This window comes from Hakea prostrata, chromosome 11, assembly GCF_041222555.1.
Source record: "Hakea prostrata isolate BN-2017 chromosome 11, UWA_Hpros_2, whole genome shotgun sequence".
NCBI lineage: Eukaryota > Viridiplantae > Streptophyta > Magnoliopsida > Proteales > Proteaceae > Hakea > Hakea prostrata.
The window spans coordinates 1,380,900-1,408,436 of NC_142610.1; the positions used below are offsets into that span (position 1 = coordinate 1,380,900).

Here is a 27,537-nt window from a genome sequence, read left to right on the forward strand (position 1 = left end):
AAATGAAAATCCATCTGCTATAGCAAGCCAGACAGACATCCGTCTACAACACATAATACAGAATCTTGGGACTGTGTTATATATGTTTATAAAATTACAAAAAAAACCTTCAATACGGTACAAAAATGGTATTCGGTATGATGTTAATATATGGTAAATCGGTATGGTATATGATATATACCAACGGTACAGAGTTTCAAACCGAAATCGTACTGTGCTGAATTTCAGAATTTGTACATACCATACCGAATTTGAAATGATGCGGTTTTAAGCGGCGCGGTTAAACGGTTTTGGTACCTGTATTGATACCTTTAGCCATCGGTGGCTTCAACAATGAAACAAACGGTATCGAGCGCGAAGAAAAAAAAAAAAAAAAAAAAAAAAAAAAAAAGGAAAAAAAAAGAGGAAAGGAAAGGAGGAGTAGGAGAAAAACGAATTGGAGAAAACCCAAACCCGCTTTAGATTCGCATCTTCTCCCTCTTCTTCTTTCTCATTTCAAGCCCGCTCTTAAACCAGGAAGTGTAAACTGTTATCAAAAGAGAATCGTGGAAACGAAGGTCGGTTTAATCTTCTTCATTCCTTGTTCGTTTTCCCAATAGCGTGTCTAACCGTTCCTTTGTCTTCTATCTTTATCAAAAGAAACAGATTTTTGAGTTTTTCTGACTAATGCCAACAGTCGACCTGAACTAAAACCCTGCGAATGAATGGGTTTATTGGAACATAGGCAGTGCGTTTTTATCGATGGAAAGGCCAACAAAACAACTGACTGTAATTTGTTCAGGCCGTGGGTTCCAATACGAAATCTGGGTTTGTCCCATTTATTGGATGGTGAAAGAAAAATAACAGATTCCAAGAGTTTTAAGAGATTTCGCCATTCTTTACAATTTTCTTCATTCAAAGTAAGAACCAGAAAAGACGGCTAAAAAACGAATTTGTTGATGAGAAACAAGCTTTCAGCTCTGGGTTTTTCTGACTAACGTCAGCGATTGACCTGAGCAGCTGAAATTTCTTCCACTTTTGGAGTTATTATCATTTTCTTCTTTTGTTTTTCTCTGCCTCTGTTTTTATTTTCTTTGGGAAAATGGGAACCAAATCGGGTTTGGGTTTTACTTGGATCCTGTGATTCACTTTAAGGTGAAAAGAGGAATATAATTCTAATTCTAACCCTTGGATTGGTATACTCCACATTGCAGACGCTCTCAACTCACTGGGTTAACCTTGCCCTTCCGCGCTGCCGCCGCTCGCTCGCTCGCTCGCTCGCTCTCCGGTTGTTTGGCTCTCCCAGCAATGGCTTGTGTGGAACGAAATGTGACGCTCTTGAAAGCAACTGCTTTTCCCTCCAGAAGAATTCATACAACACGGCGTGCGTGTAGCATTCGCTGTGCAGCTTCTTCAGTTACCAAGCAATACAAGATCACCTTGCTTCCCGGTGATGGCATTGGTCCTGAGATCATGGCCGTTGCCAAGGACATTCTTAGCCTTGCAGGCTCTCAAGAAGGCACCAGAATGAGAACCCTTCTTCCTTCTCTCAATTCATTTATCTACACCACTCGGTGTTTTGTGGTTTGGTGTATTACTGTTGTTAGACATTTCAGGGGTTTTGCTTTTCAGGAATTGAATTTCAGTTCAAAGAGATGCCTATTGGAGGAACTGCACTGGACTTGCTTGGAGTTCCTTTGCCGGAGGAAACCCTTTCGATAGCCAAGAAATCGGATGCCGTTCTCCTTGCATCAATTGGGGGGTTATTGTCTTTCTCAGCTATTTGTGCTTTTTAGTTGTTCGTGGTTTTGTCTACTTGCATTCGTTGATATCCATCATCGCAGGTACAAATGGGACAAAAATGAGAAGCACTTAAAACCGGAAACGGGGTTACTTCAGCTTCGAGCGGGTCTTGGAGCATTTGCCAATTTGAGGCCGGCGTCTGTATTCCCACAAGTAATTTTGCTACTTTACTATTCCAAAAAGTTTCTCATTTCTTTTGAATTTCATCGATTCTACTTTTTATAATGTATTGTGTTAATGCAATGGTAATTCAAAACTTCAGCGAAATTTGTTGCTTCTGTATCAACTAACATGTTCTTAAATGGGGGCCAATGATGAAATAGAAATGGTCTAGTTAACCTTACTCTATTTAGTTGACAAAGGTTTAGCTGAATTTCTCTGAATTTGAAATTTGTATATAAATAATGACACAGGTATAACCATAAGAGGAAAAAAAAATTGTTGGCTTCAAGCCCTTAGTTAGCTACTATCTTGGATGATTTAACTAGGGACATTCCAGATGAGGTGTATGCTTTTTGGTAATGTATTATTTTGGTGGGTGAGAACAAGCAAGAATTGATACTAAATTGGAGTTATGGAGGTCAATCTTGGAATCAAAAGTTCTTAAGATAAGTAGAACAAAGACAATGTATATGATGGAGTACTTCATTACACGTGGATGGATATATGAAATGATGGAAATCGAGAAAGAGAGATTCTGTTGGGTTATTGTTTCAGGTATCTAGGCTTTATATGCATATGAGTGATATGGAGGATGATGTTTAACTGAGAATTAAAATATGATGGATTAAGTGGAGATGTTTGTCTAGGGTCTTGATTGATCTATCCCTTTAAAGCTTAAAGTTTTGTAGGACAATCGTTTGACAGGATATGATGTACAGGCAGAATGTTGAGCACTTAAGAAGCATCCTGTAGATATAAGTAAAACTCTGAAGATGTTCGAAATTGATGCATGGCAAAGCTAAGAAGGATAAAAGTAAGGAATGAACATATTTTAATGGATTTGGGAGTAGCTCTTATAGATGAGAACCTATGAGAGTCGTTTAAGATGACATGTCCATGTTCTGTGGTAGCCTTATGACTTGATTGAGATTATTGAAGCTAAGGGTGCACTTGGTTGTGTAAAGTTGTTGGGTGCTTGTTTTGATTCTGGACATAATTTTCTTTTTTTTTTTCGTCCAACCTGGACATAATTTTCATAGAGAGACATTTGTGCCAACATAATTCCAAAAGAGTAAAAGTTTACTTACCCTAATCCTGTGACCTGAATCTTCATGAAAAACTGTTTTGCCACCCTGATTGCAGTGGATTCACTGCTATTTAAACTTTGTTTTGTACGTACACCTTGTAGGGTCATAAAGTGTGTATTCATTACTCAGCTTTTCTTTTTTTTCCAACTTGATAATCATTTTTTCTTTGCTAACCACTAATCCATATAATATTTACCCCATAGAAAGGGAGGTCCCTAACTAACACAACATATAATAACTAGTAATTTGAATGAGGCGGCAGCTTAGAGGGATGTACAAGTACAAACTGAATGGAATAATAGCATCATGCCATAGTGATGTAAACCAAGTAGGATGGGATGTATGATGTTTTTGATCTTTCCAGTCTTGGGTACTTTTAGGGTTTTGGGCTTGGGTTGGATGGTTTTGATAGGCCATGGGAATCTCCAATTGGTTAAATTTTGGTGGGCTAATGGATCAAGGAAGATTAGGGATCTTTCCAAAATCTAAATGGGTGAGAAGGAAATAGTTCCAGGGGTGGTCAAATTGGGAATTCTTGGATTGATATTTTCCCAAATCTCTTTCTTTTCTTCTTCTTCGTCTTCTTTTTTTTTTTGGGAGGGGGGGGGGTTCTTCTTTTCTGATTTGCTGCAAGAAAGAAAGAGGCCGAGAGGTAGGGGGACGGTTATTGTGCTATTGAAGGAGCTGGGGGTTGGGAGATAGGTCCAAAGTGTCGTGGGGGGAGTGGGGAAGGGGTTTATAGGCCTGCGCTGGGTAGGGGAGGGAATCTAGGGAGTTTGCGATAGCAGGGGGTGGCAATTCTGGGTTGTGCAAGAGTAGAAAAGGGGGTGGGGAAGCTGCGATGGGGTTGGGAAGGGGCTGGGCTTACCTGGGAGAGATCTGGAGCTGTTATTTGCTGGTTGAAGGCTAAAGAAGCTTGCTGGAATCGCAGAACAGAACTTAGAAGCTTGAAGAATGAAGACTTAGACAACCGCAGGGTCCCCTCAAAAACCCTGCCAATACTTCCTTGGCTGCAATAGTCTCAATAATTTTATTCATCAAAACTGATTTCTTCTGTAGGCATGAGAAAATATAGCCTTTACAAGACTCCAAATAAAACCAACTTTGAAGGGACCTAACATAGACTTAGATTCAGACTCCTAACTAGACTAGACAATTCCTACTGAAATAAGAAACTAATTGGGATTCTGTAATCAGATTAGAAACCCAACTAAAACACACAACTGAATAAAGAAAAAAGACCCAAAGAGACAAAGTTACCCTCAAGAGGGTGGGTCACTAGGCCCTCTTGTGGCTTCTGCTGGAGCCCCTTTTGTTGTTCACATAACATAGTAACTAAGCAGCAACACTATTTTAAAGTATTCACTCAAAAAAAGGGGTAAAATTTCAGGGACACCCTAAGATAATTGGTGAAAAGCACAGATCCCCCAAAACTATGCCAAATTAGCAATGACCCTGCAAATTGTCTCTTTTAAGTTTGCATAATAATACACTCTGCTAACAAATTCCATCAAAGTCATGGTTAGAGAATTTCATAATTCCTATATTGCCCTTAATCTCTTGTGACTTTACAATGTTACCCATAGTAAAATAGAATCCTAAATTTCATCTTCTTTCTTCCTCCATGAGTTCCTTCTTCTTCCTCCATTCATCATTCTATATTATAAGATATAGAATAATACAACTAAGGGTATATTCGTCATTTTTCTCTAACTAATTAACAGTTCTAATGGAAAAGGGGGCGACTGCCAGTTTGGTGTAGTTTTGGGATTGTCTATGCTTTTTCCCCAATTATCTTGGGGTATCTCAGAAATTTTCCCCAAAAAATTTGAATAAAGTAAAGTACCAACCTCTTTGTAATATACATTTTCAATAAGATGGAGTTATGATTTCAATACCAAGCAAAATACCTAGGAAAAAGCAGCAGTCATTCAGGATGCAACCACTCCTTTTGGAGGTGTTTACATTTTGCATAGATCACATCATCACAATGCTTTACATATTTCTTGATATTTAGTGTTTACAACTCATTTCAGAGCTAGACTAGTCCTTAACCCAACTAAATGTGATTGGCTACAGAATTCTTTACCACTACTCAATGCTTCTTATAGTCAGAATATTGAACATTGCTGTTGACCCCCCTTTTTTAGTTTTTTTTTTTTTTTTTTTTTGGGGGGGGGGGGGGAGGGGATGAGCTTTGTAAGAGAAGGGAGCCTACATGATTAGAAAGACTAAAATGAAGCAATCTATTTTATGTCAATGAGTAAATGATCTGAGCTGACTTAGGATGTTTATAGGGAATGGGCTACTGGGAATTTCTAGTTCTGCTAGCATGAATTTGAGCCTAGAATCTTGTATCTGGAGCAGCTAAACCTTAAAAGTAACATTATATAGGGTACAGTAAATAGTTCTGTATGGTCATTAAACATGACACCGTTGTTCCAAGTTGGAAGTTTCCAGTGATTTAACTCATGGGATTTGCGTCTAAGTATCAGGGACTCTGCTATTTTCAATTTTATTTCTTTTGATAGCTCAATCAATTGGAAATCAGTGACCCCTAGAAGAATATTTGCAATAGGATGAAAAATGGCTACTTAATTTGCACGTGTTCTGGATCGTATAATTACATTCTCTCTCTATTTTGCTTGTTTAGAGGAGCATTTGTTTCACATCCCTCAGGCAAATCTGGAAAACATGAAATTCCCCAACACTACGAATAGGTTACAACAACAGAAACTTCGAATCCTTCAGTAGACTCAATGGTTTTCTGCTCTCTCTAGTAAAGTTAATAGGTTTTAACTCACATTTTGGTTCGATCCAAGCTTACTCATTAATCTAACATGGGATTCCAATAATTTTAGTAAAATTTGAATTGGAAACTGTAACCAGACCAGAAGAAAGAGAGAAAAAGAGAAGAAGCTCATCAAAACCAAATGCCCTAGGGCCAGCAAACGAAGTGGAATTTGGTATTGCCTGGAAAGAAACCACTAAAAGAAATTAAGTCATATGAGGAACCCTAAATCTGAGAGAGATGCCGTACCTTGTTTATGCTGGCTTAAGGGAGGAATTAGGTGTACTTGATTATACCCAGGATCAACTAAAATTGCAACCACATGGTTGAAAAATTCAGGCTTGTACTTCCATAGAGACACTTTCTGTTGAATTAATAACCAAACTCATGCTAAAAGGGCCAAGGGCAGACCTAAAAAAAATGACTATAGAAAAAGTGAGGAGAAAGATGTCCATATTAGGTCTTGTATCATCTGTGACTTCAAACAGAGTGGACTGGAGGGTAGGGACCATGTAGCTAACAAATTTAGTTGGGTAAGGCTGAGGAGTTGTTGTTGCAATGGTTCTATCACTTTGAATCTATGACCTTCAAATTGTGATACAAGATTGAAACCCTAGGCAGCTGATAAGCATGCCTTTATCATTATTTATTTGATTTAATTTTTCATATTTATTTAATTAAAAGAGAGCTAATTGAGTACTTTTTCTGTATTTTTCAGGAATAAGGTGATTTTGGTTATTAGAGATAATATGGAGTAAAGTTGGCAAATATATTAGATATTGGTGGATTTTAAATCATGGGATTCAATCTTGCTACCCAAGATAGCATCTCTTAGCCAAATTGGAAACAGGTGGAGGTCTAAGGAACAAAATTGGTAATAAATCTGAAAATTGTGTAAACAAATCCACCTTCAGTATTTTGAGCATATCTCTCTCGTATGAGCTCGGATTGCGGTGATTCAAGATGCTATGGAACGATATTAAAAATATCTACAACTTTCTAGTTTTGAGTTTTTTCCAAAATCTGAACGAATAAAGGTCGAATTGACTGGTAAAGAGGAGGGAATTCATTGTGTGTGGGATACATAAAAGAGAAGCCAGCCACAGAAAATAGGAGAAGATGGCGAACACGGATCTTGGCTCTCATCTCTCTTATTGCTCAAGAAGAAGACCACATCTCTCTCTATGTTTCATCTTTACTTGTCTTATGAACGTTGTGATAACGAGTAGCTAGTTCCTTTTCTTTGGGATGTAGATGAACCATGCTTATTTCATTAATTTGATTGTTCTATATCTTCTAGTTGATTGTGTTTGTTTTTTGGGATGTAGATGAACCATGTTTATTTCATTAATTTGATTGTTCTATATCTTCTAGTTGATTGTGTTTGAGTCTGGCCAAAGATGTTCTATAGCTTAGCAAATTAAGGATGGTCTTCCTAGATATGCCCCATCTTCGTAAGACTATCGTCCTTCGCGAAAGCTTGGCATGCTTAGTTTGTTGAGCTATAGAACATCTTTGGCTAGACTCAAACACAATCAACTAGAAGGTACAAAACAATCAAATTAATGAAATAAGCATGGTTCATCTACATCCCAAAGAAAATGAACTAGCTACTCATTATCACAACGTTCATAAGACAAGTAAAGATGAAACATAGAGAGAGATGTGATCTTCTTCTTGAGCAATGAGAGAGATGAGAGCCAAGATCCGTGTTCGCCATCTTCTCCTGTTTTCTGTGGCTGACTTATCTTTTATGTATCCCACACACAATGAATTCCCTCTCTTTACCAGTCAATTCGACCTTTATTCGTTCATATTTTGGAAAAACTCAAAACTAGAAAGTTGTAGATATTTTCGATATCGTTCCATAGCATCTTGAATCACCGCAATCCGAGCTCATACGAGAGAGATATGCTCAAAATACTGAAGGTGGGTTTGTTTACACAATTTTCAGATTTATTACCAATTTTGTTCCTTAGACCTCCACCTGTTTCCAATTTGGCTAAGAGATGCTATCTTGGGTAGGAAGATTGAATCCCATGATTTAAAATCCACCAATATCTAATATATTTGCCAACTTTACTCCATATTATCTCTAATAACCAAAATCACCTTATTCCTGAAAAATACACAAAAATACTCAATTACCTCTCTTTTAATTAAATAAGTATGGGAAAATAAATCAAATAAATAATGATAAATGCATGCTTATCAAATACCCCCACACTTAAGTGTTTGCTAGTCCTCGAGCAAAATGAAACAATAAAAGCAATATTGGAAATAAATAAATAAAAACCTAACTCACTTTCGTAGGAATCACGGTTGCACTTAGCATGTGCAACAAGCCTTTAAACCCCTAGGTTACCCTAGTGGACGAGTTGTGTCTCGTGAGTGTTTGCAGAGAATATACACACAAAATTCTTAAGTGTTCTTCTAATTATTCTGGCAATAGTAAGAGTAAAAATATAGATTCTAGGACAAAGGCACTCCATTAAAGATTGAAGGGAATATAGGCAACCCCACACTTAAGCTCTTTACACCCTCTCTTGAGTCTAGCTCTAGGCAAACAATTCAATCGAGAAGTCTCCTCTTATCTTCAACCTACCAGTTCACCCTTAGATAAGACTAATCTAGGTACCAAATAATACCAATAATTCAAGATTTAAGCAATATTGACCTTCTTAGACATTTTACCTTTATAAACACATTAATTCACTTATTTCTTTAATGCTCACAGTTCTAGTCCGTGCAATGTCTTGCCTCTTAAGCTTTCTAGATGGCCTATGTAACGAGTGTTGGGTCAGCCGGCTCTCAAGCCAGATGGCCTTAAGGGACTAGGTGTAGATACACCTCGAACTTAGTTACTCACGCCAACCAGGCAACAGGCCAAGATTGGACCAAAGACACTCCAACTGTTTGACGCGAGGCACAATGTTGGTGACATCGAGACGTGGTTACTAAGAAAGGGGTCTAAACTTTAAACTTCAACATATTTTTTTCTTTTCTTCTTCTTCTTCTTTTTCTTTTCACATTATACTTCAATTCAATTCACATTTAAACAGTCTAAAATTGGTCTCAACTTGTCACCATAAGCACAAGGTAATATAAGACCACTGGATGGTCAGATCTTTCAGACTACCTGGAGTTCTTATTTTTTGATTCAACCTCAGTCTCAAAATGTAAAACTCATTACTATTCTCTTAAGAGGGTGCTCATCACATCAGATGGAATTTCCAAAACCCTTAAACTCTCATTTTGCATCCAAGCAATGAATTAAAACATTTATCTTACCAAAGCTAGAAAAAAAATTGGGCACTTTTTATCTATGTGACTATGCTGTACCAATTATCAACAAGTCTTACTCGAGTTGACACCCCCCCCCACACTTAAATTATGCAAATGACCTCAATGCATGCAAGATATATAAAAAAAAAACATGATAGAAGCAAATAGAGGAAAGAGTGTACCCGATGTTTGAAATGGTGATAGAGCACGCAACAATAAAACTTAATAACAAACAAAGAAAAGAAAAGAAAAGAAAAAGAACAAGAAAATAGCTGTAGCAAAAAGAGAGAGTTTAGGACATACTAGAAGCGCAATCCACGTGATCTTTTGAACAAAAATTACACATGTGGGATCAGAGGGATGGGGATTTTTAAAAATTAACCTAAACAACCCAATCAATGCAAATATTACAATTGAAATGTCTTAAATACAATTATATCTAAGAAATAAAAGATAACAACCTAAACTAATTATCAAATCGCTACTCTTGCAATTTACCTACAAAACAAAAGAAAAAGAGATTAATTAAATAATCAAAGAAAAAAAATAGAAATTAAAAACTCTAACATTACTCTAAAAATTATGTCTAATTGAAAAAAATCAATCTTAGCAACCGTGCTTTGGTTCCCTGGCAACGGCGCCAAAATTTGTTCGTGTCCCTAACCAATCAAAAATAAAATCCTATACTAATCTAGCTCGCAGAAAGTACGAGGTCGAGCTATGGGGAACTAAAAAGCTAAGTTACTAAGATTGAATTCAACAAAATTAAATTTAAATTAAATCTATTAATAAATGCAAAAACTTCTATGAATATGTGAAGATTTTGGGATTCGAATCCCCAATGATTTTCACTAACCGATATAAACTTTACACTTCAAAGCAAATTAAGGATGGTCTTCTTAGATATGCCCTATCTTCACAAGACTATCATCCTTTGCCAAAGCTTGGCACGCTTAGTTTGCTGAGCTATAGAACATTTTTGGCCAGACTCAAACACAATCAACTAGAAGATATAGAACAATCAAATTAATGAAATAAACATGGTTCATCTACATCCCAAAGAAAAGGAACTAGCTACTAATTATCACAAAGTTCATAAGGCAAATAAAGATGAAACATAGAGAGAGAGAGAGAGAGAGAGAGAGACATGGTCTTCTTCTTGAGCAATGCGAGAGATGAGAGCTAAGATCCGTGTTCGCCGTCTTCTCCTGTTCTTTGTGGCTGGCTTCTCTTTAATGTATCCCGCACACAATGAATTCCCTCTATTTACCCTTCAATTCAACCTTTATTCGTTCGTTTTGGAAAAACTCAAAACTAGAAAGTTGTAGATATTTTCGATATCGTTTCATAGCATCTTGAATCACCACAATCCGAGCTCATACAAGAGAGATATGCCCAAAATACTGAAGTGGCAATATGCATTCTTTTGTCAACTTTAGGTTTTATTGAGAGTTGAGACAGGAGTATAATAGAAAATGGCTTGTCCTGAACATGAGCTGAAAATTAAAGTTGTCATATGGGTCAACCCTACCATGTAAAGGAGAACATGGTGACCCAAACATAGCATGGCATGACTCAAGAAGATATGGATTATGTCTGGTTCAACATGAAATGATATAAAATGTGTTATGTTGTGACCCGAAGTCTTGTACCTTACTTTGAAGATGGACCCACACCAACATTTTTTGGTGGGCGACCTGAATGAGATTGTGATGGAAGTAAAGGGCTACAATCCTCCTTGATGGATCAAGCTATTCACCCAATTAAAATCTATAAGTATGTACCCTATGTTTGCCTCTAAGGTCATTGAGGGATTTGGGATTTCCGCACCTTAGGGTTTTGAGTGAGAGTTCTTATAATGCTTTTGGCAAATGGTTGAGAGATTTCCATTCTTTTCTTCTTCTATATAGTGGAAAGTTCTTCTTTGTGTTCGACCACATTAATCCTTTGTGTTCTTTTTGTTTTGTTTTTGCTCCTATTCATGATTTGTTGTTGTTCATTCTAACAAAATGATCAATCAAGGATAAAGTTTATTAATAAAGTGTTTGTAGGGATTATTTTGGCTGCTGGGTTTATGGACAAAATAATCCTTTCTTTTGTTTCATTTTTATGTCTACCTAAAAATGACCTTAACCCACAACCCATCCAACCGGAACATGGGTCTTATAGCTTATGTTAGCCCGAACCTATGTAGGTTTCTACGTCTCCCTAGTGTGAAGCCGGGACAAAAAAACAAAAAAAAAAAAAAACTAAATCTTCTCGAAATCGCACCCAAGTTTTGATCTAGTCTCTGTTCTTCTTTTTCCTTTAAATACATTGTTAGGGCCCTAGGATGATGCCGTGGAGGAGAGAGAGAGAGAGAGAAAGGGGAGATGAGGAGAGATAAAGAAGGGAGATTGAGAGAGAAGGGGGATATAGAGAGTTTTGGGCAGAACGAGGGAGGAGATGGGGAGGAGAGAGAGAGAGAGAGAGAGAGAGAGAGAGAGAGAGAGTATTAGGGTTAGTTGAGGAGTGATAAATAGAAGGGAAATTGATGAGAGAAGGGGGGAATATTTTATGAGAGTTCTTGGGCAGCCGTAGGCTGAGGAACACCTTTGGGTGTGGGGGTGACTAGCACCATTAAAACTAGCTCTATCTTGGTAATTTCTTGCATTTTAGTATTGATTTTCTAAGGTATTAGAAGGGTCTTATCATACATATCCTGCTTTTTGTTTTTCTTCTTTGTTCTTCCTTCCCACTCTTGATTATGTTCATTTTTTTTCAACCCTTTGGGCTTCTTTTTTGCTCTGTTGTCTAGCTGCCTACTTTCTTTATTTCTTTAATTTCACTAGCTCATCCTTCCTCTTTTGTTCATGCTAACTACAATGCTTCTTGGGTTAGGTGAGGTAGGCATCAATGCAGACTAGAGAATAGTTTTTGGGTGTTTGTGTATGTTAGGACCCTAGGATGAGGCTAGGTGGAGTAGAGAGAGAGAGAGAATTAGGGTTAGTTGAGGGTTATAAATAGAGGGACAAGTGAGTGGGGAGGGTATCGAATATTTTATGAGAGCTTTCTTAGGCAGCCGTAGGCTAAGGGACACCGCTGTGAGGTGTGGGGGTGACTAGCACCATAGAAACCAGAGTCTATCTTGTTAATTCTTGCAACTTTGTATTAATTTTCTAAGATTTTATACGGATCTTATCAACTGGCATCAGAGCATTCACGATCCAGGGAGGTGATGGCATTGCCTTCGTTTTTTGGTGAAGGAGGAGTTCTGAGATGGATTCTAGAGGTTATTCTCTTCTGCTGGGAGAACTAGATCGAGGAAGAGCAGTGATTGGGGGTGGCGATCCAACGTCTGGAAGAAGAGGCACTCGACTGGATTTATCGCAAGAATTGGACGGCATTTACTTGGACGGGATTCAAAGAAGCCCTAAGGTGTGAGTTTAGCGACGGGAGACAACCGAGATCAAATTTGGAGATAGACACCAACTAGGTTGGATCAGAGTATAGTATCAATGTGAATGAATCGCCAAATCGGGCTGTAAAGAAGGTTGAAAAGAAGTATCGAACGGAGGATGAAGTACTACCGGCTACGGAAGTCACGCCTCACCAAACGAGGAGCAGAAAGACGAAGATAGGACTGAGTGAGGATACCTACTGGATCAGAGTGGAGGAGCAAAATTCTGCGGTAACTTCGAGATGCGGTGAAGTGAAGAAGCATAGAAGAAGGCCAGGTTTAGTCGGCGGCAAGAATTTCTGTTGTAGGAAAGGGAGAAAGACGTTGGTTGAGGATTTTTAGGGTTGGTTTGAACCAACTCAAACCGGTTTATGGGTTCGGTTCGCTCATTAAGAGTCCAAGTACTTCTAAATTGGGCCCAACTTGGGTACACTTATCCTCCCACATAGGGCCCAAACAAACCAAATTTAAAGATTGGGCCACTTGGTTCCCAAAGAAACCTCCTTGGGCCCAACCTATTTCATTAACCCCAAGCCCATCTCATTTCATTAACCCAAATTTCTTAACCCATTCAAACGAATTATCTTGGGCCCATTCCACTTTTATGACCCAAAGCCCACTTCTTCTAATTATTAATTTGGGCCCAATTAAGGCTCACCCCAAGACTTAGTTCGAACCAATGAACCAGCAGTCCGACCGAGCCAAGAAGGGGACACGCCATCGTCTTCAATCTCTCGAAACTGAGATGGAAAGAGACGCCGCGAGAATGGGGCAGCAGATGGAGATCCGGACTTGCAACACCCTAAGGCGGAGATGCAGCGCTCGCTTCCTATGAGTTTGTGGGGGTGTGACCTATTTTTGGAAGAGGTTCTGGAGACGTTACGAAATTTAGTACACCATCTTCAAAACAAACTCTGCGTGGGACTGCCAATTGAAAATCATTCAAAGAAGAAAATTTATGAGTTGCAAAAGCAGAGCATTTCCTCAAATGATTTGCTCAGGAATAGGATATCAGATTTGTGTAAGTGCCATATTGTTGCTAGAGAATGCTCGTCAGGGGATCAATCGGCGAAGTCTTTTGGCTGATCGTGGTGATATTCTTGCTGCTCTAGATAACGATGGGAAATCGGGAAGAAAAAAAAAATGTGGCAAGCATGTGAAGAGCTAAACTTCTTCAAAATTTCCATCACCTTGAGGACAAGGTGATTTTTGAGGGGCCGGTAGTTTAGGACCCTAGGATGAGGCCAGGTGGAGGAGAGAGAGAGAGAGAGAATTAGGGTTAGTTGAGGGTTATAAATAGAGGGACAAGTGAGTGGGGAGGGTATCAAATATTTTATAAGAGCTTTCTTAGGCAGCCGTAGGTTGAGGGACGCCGTTGTGAGGTGTGGGGGTGATTGGCACCATAGAAACCAAAGTCTATCTAGTTAATTCTTGCAACTTTGTATTAATTTTCTAAGATATTATAAGGATCTTATCAGTGTATTACTCCATGGTGTATGTTCTGCTGGTTCAAGAATTGAGTTTATCATTGATGAAGCACCTCTTATATTGCTTAAAAAATGCATTTTTTTTTTGGATGAATATAGAAATATATTAAAAAACAACATGCCAAGAATACAAGAGGAGAAAAAAGGGGATAGGGGAAATAAGCCTCTCAAGTGGGAGGCCTAAAAGAAGAGGTGAGATTCCAAGAACTAACAATTAGCCTATTCCTCTCTCAAATGCAAATTTTATTTTGGCTTCAAACTGTTTTAGTTGGGAATCGGAAAAAATACAGTACAGACTTGTTTTTCCTCACTAGGAACAGGAAAGAAAGACCTTTGAAATTGGCTTACCGTTTAGAGATTATCTATTTACTATTTTCCCTCTCCATCTCTATATTACTGAAATCATGACTTTATTTAGAGCAAATGAAAGTATTTAGTATTAAGAATCAAGACTGATTGATACTTTCTATTGCACTGTGTCCCCACCCTGCCCTATCCTTATGTTACTGCCATCTCTATCACTTATGATATTACATGCCTTTGAGATTGGGTACTAATCTTTTCAATTAACATCACAGTTGGTTGACTCTTCAACTTTGAAGAGAGATGTTGCTGAAGGGGTTGACCTTATGGTTGTGAGAGAGCTAACTGGCGGTTGAGTTTCTATATCTCACATCAGTACTTCTGTAAGTTGATCTTTTCAGTTGCTTAATTAATAATTGTGATTTCCCTTTTAATTGTGACACCAGGGATTTATTTTGGAATGCCAAGGGGGTTTGGTACGAATGAGAAAGGTGAGGAGATTGGTTTTAACACTGAGGTGTATGCTACTTCTGAGGTATGATAAAGCCTGACACATTTTCAGTCATTCATTTAAGTGGAACGCTGAAACCTTTGTATTTGTGTATAATTTGGATTTGTATGTTGAAGGGTTTATGTTAGGTCAAAACATACTAGCTTAAGGGTGTCTTTTTTTTGTTGTTGTTGTTGTTGTTGAATGAAAAATCTATTACCAAAGCCCTGTAGAGGGAAAGAGGGGATACTGAGGAGAGGATGAGGGGCCTAAGGAAGGGCAACCATGAGAGTCAAGGCGAGAAACATATAGACTTTAGGTAACAGCAATTAGTGATTCAGATCCATCACATAAGTGGGCTACTTTTCCTTAGGAGTCTATTTGGTGAACCTTTTTTATATATTTTTTTATTTTTTTAAAATTTTTGGTCAGCAGTTATGCTCAGCCAACTTAATTACCTAAAACAGGGTAATCAAGTTGGTTCGCTTTAGGTCAATTAGTTTGGTTTATTTTAAGTTGTGCTCACTTAAAAAGTCGCAAGATTTAATTAGCACCTAGTTAGGGCTCCCACAGATCTGTTAGGAGGCTGAGTCATATTTTTATTTTCTTTCTTCAATTAGGAGTTGTAATTGGCTGATTATAGCCCTATTAACACTCCATCTGTTGGAAGAGTAAAGCAGACTGAAAAAACTGAAAAAATCTTGTTTTGCAAACTTCCTAGCTGCTGCCTCCTTCTCCAGGTGAGCGTGCTCTTGGTTAGAGTTTCAAGTCCAAGCTGTTGCTTGCTTAGTGTTTTGTGTCTAAGCTGTTGATTGTTTGATGTTCTAAAGTCTAAGCTGATGTTGTGATTGTTCAGAGCAATTGACTGCTTGTTGCTTAGAAGTTTGGGAGATTCTACTCAGGCTCCCCTTCAACAAGGTTGAAAACCCATCTCTACACCAGGGTGTTCTTCTAGTTTCAGGCTGATTCAAGCTGCTGCAATTGAATAACTGCAACTAAAGTGAGTTAAATTTGATCCTATAATTAAACCCTAACCCTAAGGAATCGTTTAAGTCCCCCAGCCTTATCCCTCCATTAGTAGACCATCATATTCCCATGGAATGACCCCTACCCTGCTGTTTATCTGAACCAGCAAGTTCCCCCATGGAAAGTGAGTTAAATCCTAACCCTAACCAATTCTATATTGGTCCCCCAGCCTTATCTCTCCATTATTAGACCCATCATTTTCCATGGAATGACCACTACCCTGCTGTTTATCTGATCCAGCAAGTCCCCCATCAGCCTCCATCAAACGCCAGAAAATTCCCCTTTTGTTGAATTCTGATTTTCCCCAATGTGAGAATTTAAAACCCAAATTCCAGAATCATTAACTATCAGTTTGATCTGTAATGTCAGCAAAGGATTCTCCCTACGGTGTGCAGCACCCGATCCCCCCTGGCTGTGTCACTATTGCATCAAAACACTAATTTCTGTTCAAAACCCTAAAAACTGCCAACTCAAAATTTCAGCCATTCTAATCACTGCCCGGAAAAGAAACACACATATGCTTGTACATTTGGTTTATACTATTCTTAGAAAATATGATCTTATCCGTAAGTAATTAAATTGTGCTCAATTTGGAGAACTTGTCCTCTAAAATGTTTGACCTTTCAAATGATCTTGTTTTAGCATTAGTATGTTTTTTCTCTGGTAGAATAAAACCAGCTTCCCAACCAAACCAAGATTGGTTAAATGTTATTTATATTTTGGAATGCTGTTCTGTTCAAACTTTATGTGCATGATGTCAAAATCACTCTAAATGAAACAAATGACTATTTTGCTGCTCTTATTGTTTTTATTAATGTTGTTCCATATGAAGATATTTGGGATCTTTCAAGTTGAGCAAAAACCTAAATGATAGATAGTTGAAAATTTCACATAACATTGAAAATCTAGTCTTGTTCTTGAAATAGTGGGTTGACTTCTTATCCTTTTAGAATATTATTTTTATTGGATTCAAACATGGGGTTCTTGCTTATTATGAATAATCTTGAGTAAATGAAATACAAAATATAAAGAGTAATTACGTGTGCCCCCTCAGAACTTTATGATAATTACATGCATGCCCAATGTACATGCACCTCTTTCTAATGGGTGATTAGTTACAAATTAGGTCCAAAAACATTAACATCATTAGAGAGCTGTTAGTTTTGTTGGGCAAATGACCCTTACCCGTTGGATAATCTGCTACTATTTCCTTAAAAAAAGCACCTAACTCAGAACTTCTTTTGAAATACCAAATTACCCTTTTCTTCTACTCTCCCCTCCTGTTCTTCCCTACTTCATTTTCATCCCTAACCTAACCCTGAAGACCTTCAAATTAAAAGAATTGTGAATTCATTTTAGGTCTTTTTGGATTTTCTGTGGATGTTTCCAAGCTTGACGCCTTGACCTATAAGTTTTGTCTCACCAGAAAGCCAATTGTGATGGGACCACATGTGTTTTCAAAATCTTGAGCTCTGTGGTAGCGGGCATGTCAACGAGGTCAAGACTGTCATACAGTGGAACCAACTCCATATCCGTAGTATACACACTGAAAGGTATCTGAATATCTGTTCTTTTGTTTGGTCTCTCCGATTGAAGATCAAACAAACCTTCATTCCCATGAAAATCTTGTCATGTAGCTCTGCAGGAGCCCCCATCATACCTCACCATAAATAACCCGTACACTTCACCTGCTTCTCTCACTTACCCACACAATTCCTTCCATTCTTCACTCTCTTGTTTCCATTGCTACAAATCCATTGCAAGATCAAAGTATGGAATCTCAGTCTCTTTTTAACAACAACCAACATCCTTCTCGCACTCTGATTTGTTAGCCATCCCTGTAACATAAATGGGAGGCAACAATTGCTAGTTCCTTTTTATATAGAAGAAGAGAGAAGCTGGTGGAGAAGATTTTGGTCAAAAAAAGCTAACCCTATGTTTTCTTGAATTTCCAAACATAGAGCTCAGCTGCTCAGGATAGCTATTTTCATCCCCCAACACCCCAAACAGATAAATTTTAGTTCCCATTGGATTTTTATGGATGTATCCGAGCTTGACCTATAACTTTTGAAGCTTTCACTCTACCTTTGTCTTTTCCAAGGATTTGCTACCACAACTCCGTAATGGATTTTGTTTTTGGTGATTTAACAATCACTTTTTGGTGATCAATTGCTCTAAAAGCATGGCTGAAGAGTAGCGCACATGATAGAGGATAATGACACTAATAACTCACCATGTGAGTGAGAGACATTAGAACAACAAAATCCAGCATCACTTGATGCAATCCAGTACTGGTTTGGCCTATTCCCCTTTGGAACCAACTTAAGGTTGATATTTATAGGTATTGGGCTGTTGTTTGATATGTTTGTGTGGTCATGGGCTTATTCTGTTGGCCCAAAAATTTAGTATCTACCCAAGTACGAAAATAAGTTAGGTTATTGGTTTCATTGGTCTAATTATGTAAATTCTGCCCAACTTAAATTATAAGGGCAGAATAGGGTTTTTCTTATGTTTTTAAAGAGTCTAAGTAAGTTTGTTTCTATTTTCCTAGTTTATGTCTGTTTCTGAGTCCTAATTTACTACGACTTCTTATTTAAGGCTGTAAATAGCACCCCATTGATTAGAATAGATGGTAGTTGATTAATAGATTATTTTCCATTCAAGCCTTGATTGCTTTTGTGTGTGTTGCTGCTGCAAGTATTGGTTTATGCCAACTTTGGTCAGAGAAGGCCCGGGAGTTGAGTATTCTGTTTAGGTTCGCGCTGAACTCAAGCCAAATCCTGCCATGGCTGAATAGACAACTTTCAATTAGCCATTCCATCCTTCTATAGTTCTACTAGGCTCCTTGTCCAGTTATCTGGTAGCTTCCACTCCATTTCCCTTTTAATATAACTTTTTCTTTTTTTTTTCCTTGAATTTTCTTGAATTTTTGAACTTTCCAGGAGACCCAAATTCAAGGTCAATCTATGCCTATCTAGCTGTGAGATCTTTCCTACACTTTAGATATGTCATCCCCCAACCGTAGTGACCTTAGTTCCTTATTTTACCCCATTCTGACGATCCAATTTCATGAACTAGTGGTCTTCTTCATAGAAAGGATTATTAGATTACTATAGGTATCATCAGCCCCTTCCTGAAATTTTAATGTCTTTATACAAACACAAGGATATGCATGAAGAGGGGAGGGATTTCCTCAGTGATTTGGTGGCTTGGAAGGTTTCCATGTGTTTCACATTCACCTTCGACATGTGGAATATTTTATTCCTAAACCGAAAATCCTTTATCAGGGAGGGGTTTCACAAAGACCCTCTCTACAATAGGATCGATGATTGGTTGGAGAAAAACATGAAAATAAAAACTAATATCAGGCTTGGAAACTGTTGGTGAGCAGGGATTGAACCAATCAGCAGATTCAATTGAAGGGGGTTTGAGGGGATTTTTTGCTCCAAATATTAGCCAAAGCTGATGGCTGGTTGCACAGTTATGATCTTCACAATTGCAGCTGCAACCTGGACTGCAGGAGCTGTGGCTGCCTTCCATTAATGCTATGCAACCACAGAAAACCTTGGAATAAATTGGAGGATTGAATCTAGTCATCAAAGGGTAGTGTCACAGTAGATTATTGCAGTCACATAGTAGTAAAAGTACTGGAGATTGATTGAGAGTAAGGTGACAAAGAAGAAGAAAGATAGAAGAGAGGGGGAATGGGTTTTTGGCTGAGATTCTTGCATAAAAGCAATAATCTCATCATCATTAAGTCTTGTTCTCTGGAGCTGATTACAATGTTTATATAGCCTAATTTCCGAGTTTGCCAAAAATATAGAAACTAGACTTACTAGGTTCCTCAACTAGGATTATGAACTTAAGTAGGAAACTAAATAAAAGTCTAATTAAGTAAAAATCCTATTCCTATTCTAGAAATGACTCAAATATTGAACCTCTAAGTCCCCACACAAGCTGTCATTTGGGCCTACCAAATCTGAGTAAGTAAATGAAAAGATTTTCCAACCCAAGTTGCATCAAATAATTGAATAATATCTCAATTAAGAATCCTATCTAAAAAAGCGTAGTAGTTCTCTGTGCTGGTAATTGAATCTTCAAACTGGAGTCATCCAGCTGGCTATGGGACCCACCAGATCTACGAAAAAGTATCTCCAAAAGTGTGCAGATATAGGCTGACACTGTTCATGAAACAATTATTTGTTGTTTTTATTTTCGCCTACCTCAGTAGTTTTTTGCAGTAAAATTTTAAAATGTGAAGCAACTGGTATTGTGGAGTTAAAATTCCAAAGTAACCAAATGTTCTCTATATCTGCACTTGGCTTTTCTGTACTTACTCTTTTATCCTAGAACACCCTACCTTTCGCTTCTGCCTCGAGAGATGGCATAAGGAGTTAGTGGCAGGCTGAATCCTTTCGAAAGAATTGGATTGAGCAAGATTTCTTAAGATATAACTAACCCTTTTTTAGAAGAATTTGAGATGGCAGGTTACCATAATTTCCTAACCCACCGCCCCACTCCCCTCCACTCCACAGGAATTTCAATTGTGTTTATATTCATTACTGTAGGAATTGGGTTCAAGCTTCCCCCAGCCCCTTCTCATCATACCATGGAGTGCGTCCCCTTCTCATCATACCATGGAGTGTTCACTCCCCCCCCCCCCCCCCCCCCCCCAAAAAAAAAAAAAAAAAAAAAAAAAAGAAGAGAAGAAAGGACCTCCCTTTGTATCTGGTACTGCTGGCACTGGATTTCCTGTGTTTCATTTGAAAGAGCATGTCTTTCATCTCAATTTTTATTTATGCATGTATTTTATTTATTTATTTTAAAATTTTTTTTGGGAGATATGCAAGTGGGAGTGAGATCCTCTCACAATTTCATAATGTTCTCAATTTCAAGCTCAACACTCTTGTTATGATGCACCTATTTGCTATTCCCCCTCTTTCTCTCTCTCAGCTGTCTAATTGGTTAAGCTCTATTGGATAATGTAATTCAGATAGATCGGATTGCCCGTGTTGGGTTTGAGACTGCTCGTAGGAGGCGGGGAAAACTATGTTCCGTTGACAAAGCAAATGTTTTGGAGGTACCTTATTTCATGCTAATTGGCAGATTTTAAGTCAAATATCTGGTATCTGAATTGCTGTTGAAATTCTGATATTGTTACATATAGGACATGAATAACAAAAGGCTAAAAATCTGTTCTGTTGAATCATATTATATGGTGTACTTTTACGGCTGATTTGGTATTAACTTAATTTTTAATTTTTGGATTAATTGTGTGAAATAGGCAATAAATAGATTTTTGGTCTAGAAACTAAAGTTCTTTTGATTGCATCAATTTGAAATATTTCATAATTAGAAATCCATTTGGTCATTGAATGATTGAGAACATAAAGAATGAAGTTGGTGAAGAGGTACACTGCATCACCCATCTTCTTCCTCTTGTCCAATCTCAGGTTCATAATTTTTAAGGGATGAAATAGAAAATGAAAATTTTAGAAAGAAAATCTAGATGGTAACCATGTCCCTCTTCTCTGTTTTAAAGCCCTACCTTTTATTCCAGTCTGTCAACAAAATTTATATCCACATTTTCCCACAAAAAGAATGCCCAAACCTTTGACATTGTTGCTGCCAACATTCCTAAGCAAATCCAGAATAAACTTCTCTCATTTCATTGCCAAAATCCTTTTGACCTTTTGACTGGTGGTTCTTGGTCTGAACATTTGTGATCCATTTTGTCATTGTGACAAAATCTTGTGAATTATTAAAGGACCAGGACACCCAAGTATCTTTTTCCCCTGGCTGAAGGCAACTTTTGGGCGGCATTGGTGGTCAGATTTGAGCCCCCAGCCTTGCAGCACTTAGATTTTAAGGCTTGGTTGCTGGCACTGCCTGGCACTAAATTTCCTTTTCTCTTGTATGCCACTTTTCATAAAGCATCAGGCCTTTTTCAGCGCCTCTCTCTTTGTGTCGGGAGTAAGTAAACCACACTAGCGTTTAAAAGTGTCAAGAACGAATAATATAATGTATTTATTATAGATGTTTGCCCACCGCATCTTCTGTTGGGGCAGTTTTTGTCTTGTTCTTCTATTGAAAAGGCGAATGGATGGATGGTTGCCCTCTTGCCCAGGTGGGTGGGTTAGGTGTATCCCATAGGTTGGTGCTTTTCTGAGTGTGAAAAGAATCAAGAGAAGTAAAAGAACAGAAACAGAAAACCATGTCACCATCACTGTTCTGCCCATTATTGCCAATCATTTCCCCTCTCTAAATCAAAGTCCTGCTCATCTCCCTTTCTTTTAGCGTATTGTTATCACAAGTGCTTTACACTGTTTACCTAGAATCAGGTCATTCAAACATGTGCTTATTTAAGAGTCCCGAAAAATAGAACCTCTGCAATTTCAATTTTGAAACGAAAGAACTTCTGATATATTTCAGTGTTTATCTTTCATTTGATTTCGATTTCAGTGAAATAATTTTAAAAATCAGACAAGCAATTTCTGAATCACAATAACCCCATAAAAATGAAATAGAAATCAAACCAAAACAGCGTTTGTCTGTAGATTGAAGATGTAAAGTAAAGTAATTCAGCTTCTTAATATTCGATCACTACACCATATTTCTAGTTTCTTAATCATATTTTTATGGGAAAATAATTTATATTTTGTTTCTAAGCCATCTGTCCCCAATCCCCCACCCATCCCCCACACCAGCCCCCTTTTTCTTTTCTTTTTTCCGCTTTCAGTTTTTCAGGAAAGCAGAAAGGCATCTATCATGTGATCCTTGTAATTGTTATGAGTAAGAGTTTTATCTTTCAAGAGTGAATTATAATTTTCCTGTCTCTTCATGTTGCACATTGTTGCAATCCAAGAGGCTCCAAAAGTGGTCTAGATGTAGTTCAATGCAATTCTCACCAACATCTCTGGAGACATTTTGTTTGATGAGACTTCAGTGCTTACTGGAAGTATCACCATGCATCCCTCAGCTAGCCTTAGTAAAAATCAGTATTGGAAAATCATGCACTTCTGTTGGTTAGTTTTTGTTGATCCCAAATGCTTAGGCTCATAGAACTTGAATAGTCTTTTTTTTTTTTTTTTTTGGGTCAACAAGAGAAAAACTTGAAAGAGTCAGATGACTTAGAAAATAGAAACAGAGGCTGAAGATGAACGGGATGTAGACTCTCTTCCTGTATGCAGCTGTCTGCAGTCTTGCCAAATACACTATTGCTGGTAGATGAGAGAGAGGGAGGGAGCACAGCCAGGTTCTACTTATACTAAGAGAAGTAAAGTAATTACAAGTAGGCCCCTATAATTGATGTGTCCAATCACCAATGAGCTTGAAAGCTCTCATTACAACATTTCCCTTTCTATTGGTGCAGATGTCAGATAATGCCAAGTTGCACAAGATAGAATGAAAAACCATACTACTAAGCCTGTTGGTGAAAACATCAGCCAACTAATAACCAGACTCAACATGTGGAATACAGATGAGTCCTTGGTCAAGCTTGTCATTAATGAAATGATGATCTATTTCCACATCCTTTGTCCTATCATATGCTGAAGTGGGGGTGGTGGGCAATACAATGCTGCATAGAGAGCATTGTGGGAGAACTAGAGCTGACAGAAGATAAGAGAAGAAAGAATTACAAGAGGCCCCATAATTGATGTGTCCAATCACCAATGAGCTTGAAAGCCTCATTACAACATTTCCTTTCTATTGGTGCAGATGTCAGATAATGCCAAGTTGCACAAGATAGAATGAAAACCATACTACTAAGCCTGTTGGTGAAAACATCAGCCAACTAATAACCAGACTCAACATGTGGAATACAGATGAGTCCTTGGTCAAGCTTGTCATTAATGAAATGATGATCTATTTCCACATCCTTTGTCCTATCATATGCTGAAGTGGGGGTGGTGGGCAATACTAATGCTGCATTAGAGAGCATTGTGGGAGAACTAGAGCTGACATGAAGATCTTGTAGAAGACCCTGGAACCATAATGGCTCGCATATCCCTTGTGCCATGACTCACCTCCTCTACACTGAAGCAAGCAACCACAACTTGTTTCTTGCTGCACCAGGTTGCAAGATTTCCTATGACAAAGGAGCAGTAGCAAGATCAAGTGCTGATGTCCGGAAATTGGAAGCCACAAATTGACGATGGAGGCCCCATCAAACTAATAGTATGGTAAAGATATAAGCCCAACAGCAATTTTGTAGTCAGTTCATGCGATCCCAAAGGGATGCAGTAACCTAGTCAAAATACCCAACTTGGTTTAGTATCAAGCACCCAAGTGCACCTGGCAATAATAAAGGTTAATATTTAATAGTGGAATCCTAGTAAATCAGAATGTCCAAGGGGTAGATTTCATTTATATATAATTGTTGACGTTCAAGTGTGTGTTAGCTTGTAATAGGGTGCAACTAGGTAAATATGCCAATTCTTTAAGTCTATCAAGGGTCCAAGGGAGAACGTCGATTTGGTCATTAAAGAACAAATGGATATGAAAGGAATTACAAATTATTAACAAGGGTTAGACATGGTAATGAGAGACTGAAAAGCAGAAAAGACTGGTGATAAAACAATGGGGGCAATCATGGGAAACCAAATTAGAAGAAAAAGGCAATGTTGTGGATGGTTTTAGATGTTAAGGAAAATCTATATGTTGCAGAGAACACGCCAGGTATAAACTCAATTAAAGCGGTGCCTTGCATTTAACATTATATATTAAGAAGAATGAAGCAAATGTGCTAAATAAACAATGTTCATTGGAACTGGGCAGGCATCAATGCTGTGGAGGAAAAGAGTGACAGCAATTGGCTTGGAATACCCTGATGTTGAGCTTTCACACATGTATGTTGACAATGCAGCAATGCAACTTATTCGTGATCCAAAGCAGGTATTTCTTTGCCATCTGCACCATTTAAGCTTGGAGGTTTATATTGGAACACTTATGCTCTTGGAATTTGATGTAAGATGATACTTCTTGGCTGGGTAACTGTTGCTATTAAAATTGCAGTTTGATACAATTGTCACCAACAACATCTTCGGAGACATTTTGTCTGATGAGGCTTCAATGCTTACAGGAAGTATTGGCATGCTTCCCTCGGCTAGCCTTGCTGAATCGGTATTGGACATTATGCACTTATTTGAGATGTTAGATGTAGGATCTTTTTAGGAGTGTCCTTTTTATACCTTACAATTTCATCATCCAAACCAAAGACCATGGCTTCTGTATATTACTGCTGATTTCCTTTTGCAGGGTCCTGGACTTTTTGAACCCATACATGGCTCTGCTCCTGATATTGCTGGGCAGGTAATATTTTCCGTGCTTTGCTAGTTACTTTGTGAGGGAGGATAGCTTTATATTCTAGTTTCCTGTATATCCGTTGCACTCGTTGGTTGAGAACATGTAGAGCAGTTTTTGAATGGGAAGTGAAACACGATTATTTAGTCTATTCAGTTTCCATGCAGGATAAGGCAAACCCATTAGCAATGGTGCTCAGTGCTGCAATGCTTTTGAGGCATGGCCTTGGAGAGAAAAATGCTGCAGAGAGAATAGAGAATGCAGTGTTAGAGACTCTGAATAGAGGATTTCGAACTGGTGACATATTCTCTTCTGGAAAGGTATCCTCTATTTTAGTTTCTTTGCCTAGCAGAGTAGTTTCAAATTATATGTGTAGCCTTTGTGATGATCTGAATACTTGCCTTCTGTTTATACAGTTATTATATCACCCATTTTCTTGGTATACTGTTGGTAAGGTAGCAAAATAAATCCAGAACTCTGGAAATGGGGAGAATCATCTAATATTATTAGGAGGAAAGATTTTCAGACTTGATTTGTAAGACGATACTGTGCCTTGTTGTTCAGTGCCCTTCAAAAGACATTTTTTTCTTGGGTTTTATTAGTTCTGATTTTATTCCTATATGTGGCCATTATTTCAGTGATGGAATCAGATCTGGTAAAATCACTCAATTTGGAAAGTATTTGGCTGAGCCCACTTCCAGGTGGGTTCACCCATTATTCATGTTTGATCTTCTTTCTTTGTCGATTTTTCCAGTCAAGTATCTGTAAATCAAGGAAACAGGCCTCCTGTAGGTGAGATCCCAAGGTTTTGTATTTAGAAACTCCAAAATATCACATATTTAGGACAGTCTCTGTTCCCTCTTCCCAATTTTAATCTATAGGGTATAACTGAAGGTTAACCCCCTGCGGAGTTTGTACTCTTTAACCTTTGGTCTAGCCTTTCAAATGCAGTTGAGAATGAACCATATGCTTGCTGTCACATTGACATGAGGTAGGCCATTCAGATGTTAACGTTTGTCTATGCTGTTGAATTATGCATTTTAGCTGATCTTTGTGTAAAGATCACATTGTGGGTGAGCCTTGGCACAACAGTTAATTGTGTTAATGCAACCATCGGGTTGCGGGCTTGAAACATGAAAACAGATGAAGCAGGGGTAGGGTCATGTACATCTGCCCCTCCAACATTGCATTAGTGGGAGCCTTGTGCACTGGGATGCCCTTTATCACATTGTAAATGACATCTTGATTTCTGTACATGGTGCATGGTTTGCTGATAATTTTTGCTGACTGTTATCTGGAATATGAAAAGCCATATATCATCTAAGTTGCACTTTGCTTGCAAAATATATCCTGTTATTCGGGCATGAATTATTTTACCATCCTGATGATGCAATAAGAAAATTATTTATTTATTTGTTAATTAATAAATTTTTTGATTTTCCAAAACTTTTGTCCTCAGAAGTTGGTGGGTTGCAAGGAGATGGGTGAAGAGGTGCTCAGGTCGGTCGATTCTGAAAGACCAATTGCCGTTATGAGTTGAAACATATGATCGTCATTGCCTTAAATTAACAGCCATGGGTCTTATTCATTACTCATCTTGCTCGTCAACAACCTTGGAGCTCGGCAGGAAGATATGTCCTTTAACTTCCAAGTATCACATGAGCTTTTGTGTGTGTGTGCACGTGCGTGTGTGCGTGAGCTCCCAGGGCGGGGCTGGGGTATACCCTACTATTTTCTCCTGTTATCAGCAAAGTTTATAACGGTCACCTAATTTTGTTGTTGTATCTCAACTACACTATCACTAGGAGTGAAGGATGAGCTTGATCATTCCTTTCCGAACCCTTGCAATTTTTATGATAAGAGTAAGTTGGTAATAAAGTTAGTCTCTTCTAGTACCCCAGCTTTGCATAAATAGGTATAATGGAGCATGAATGATAAAAAACCACTCATAGAATAAATTGGACATATTATTAATATATTAAGTAGATAAACTTTTTTTTTGATAAGTCGGCAAAGTTGGGAATTGCTTATTGATTGAACCTGATCTGATCTTCAACCAGAAGAACTATTTGTTTTCTTGTGGTCTTTTAACTTCTTCTAGTGTCTTTTTGTATGTCCACCAAGCATGCTAGAACATTTAGGTTAAGCTATAGATATGGTTACATATTTCTGTACCTTTTTTAAATGATTTAGACTCACAGAAATGTCTTTGCAAGCCATAGCTAACAGCCATTCTGGGGGTAGAGGCGGTAGAATTTTCACACCAAGCAATTTGATTGTAATAAGTTGTTCTTATCTATTTGGTAAGACTCTTCTGCAGTTCTTTACCCAACTCAACTGATAAAGCCAAGAAGATAAAGCTATTTACCCCAAATTCAACC

At 38.1% G+C, this 27,537-nt stretch overlaps 1 protein-coding gene across 2 annotated transcripts; it reads left to right on the forward strand.

Annotated features, from left to right (window-relative positions):
• Positions 1-389: 389 nt before the first annotated feature.
• Positions 390-27,147, forward strand: LOC148999519 (3-isopropylmalate dehydrogenase 2, chloroplastic-like). 2 transcript variants are annotated; one of them, XM_089139536.1, is made up of 12 exons: positions 390-557; positions 1,194-1,498; positions 1,612-1,741; positions 1,824-1,935; positions 14,613-14,688; positions 14,784-14,872; positions 20,847-20,933; positions 24,632-24,748; positions 24,869-24,976; positions 25,112-25,165; positions 25,324-25,476; positions 26,619-27,147. In XM_089139536.1, exons 2-12 carry the CDS (start codon positions 1,288-1,290, stop codon positions 26,694-26,696), a joined length of 1,215 nt encoding a protein of 404 aa, XP_088995662.1. In that variant the 5' UTR covers positions 390-557; positions 1,194-1,287; the 3' UTR covers positions 26,697-27,147. The 2 variants fall into 2 exon arrangements, with proteins under 2 accessions (XP_088995662.1, XP_088995661.1); XM_089139535.1 differs by having other exon boundaries at positions 391-557; positions 26,616-27,143.
• Positions 27,148-27,537: the final 390 nt, after the last annotated feature.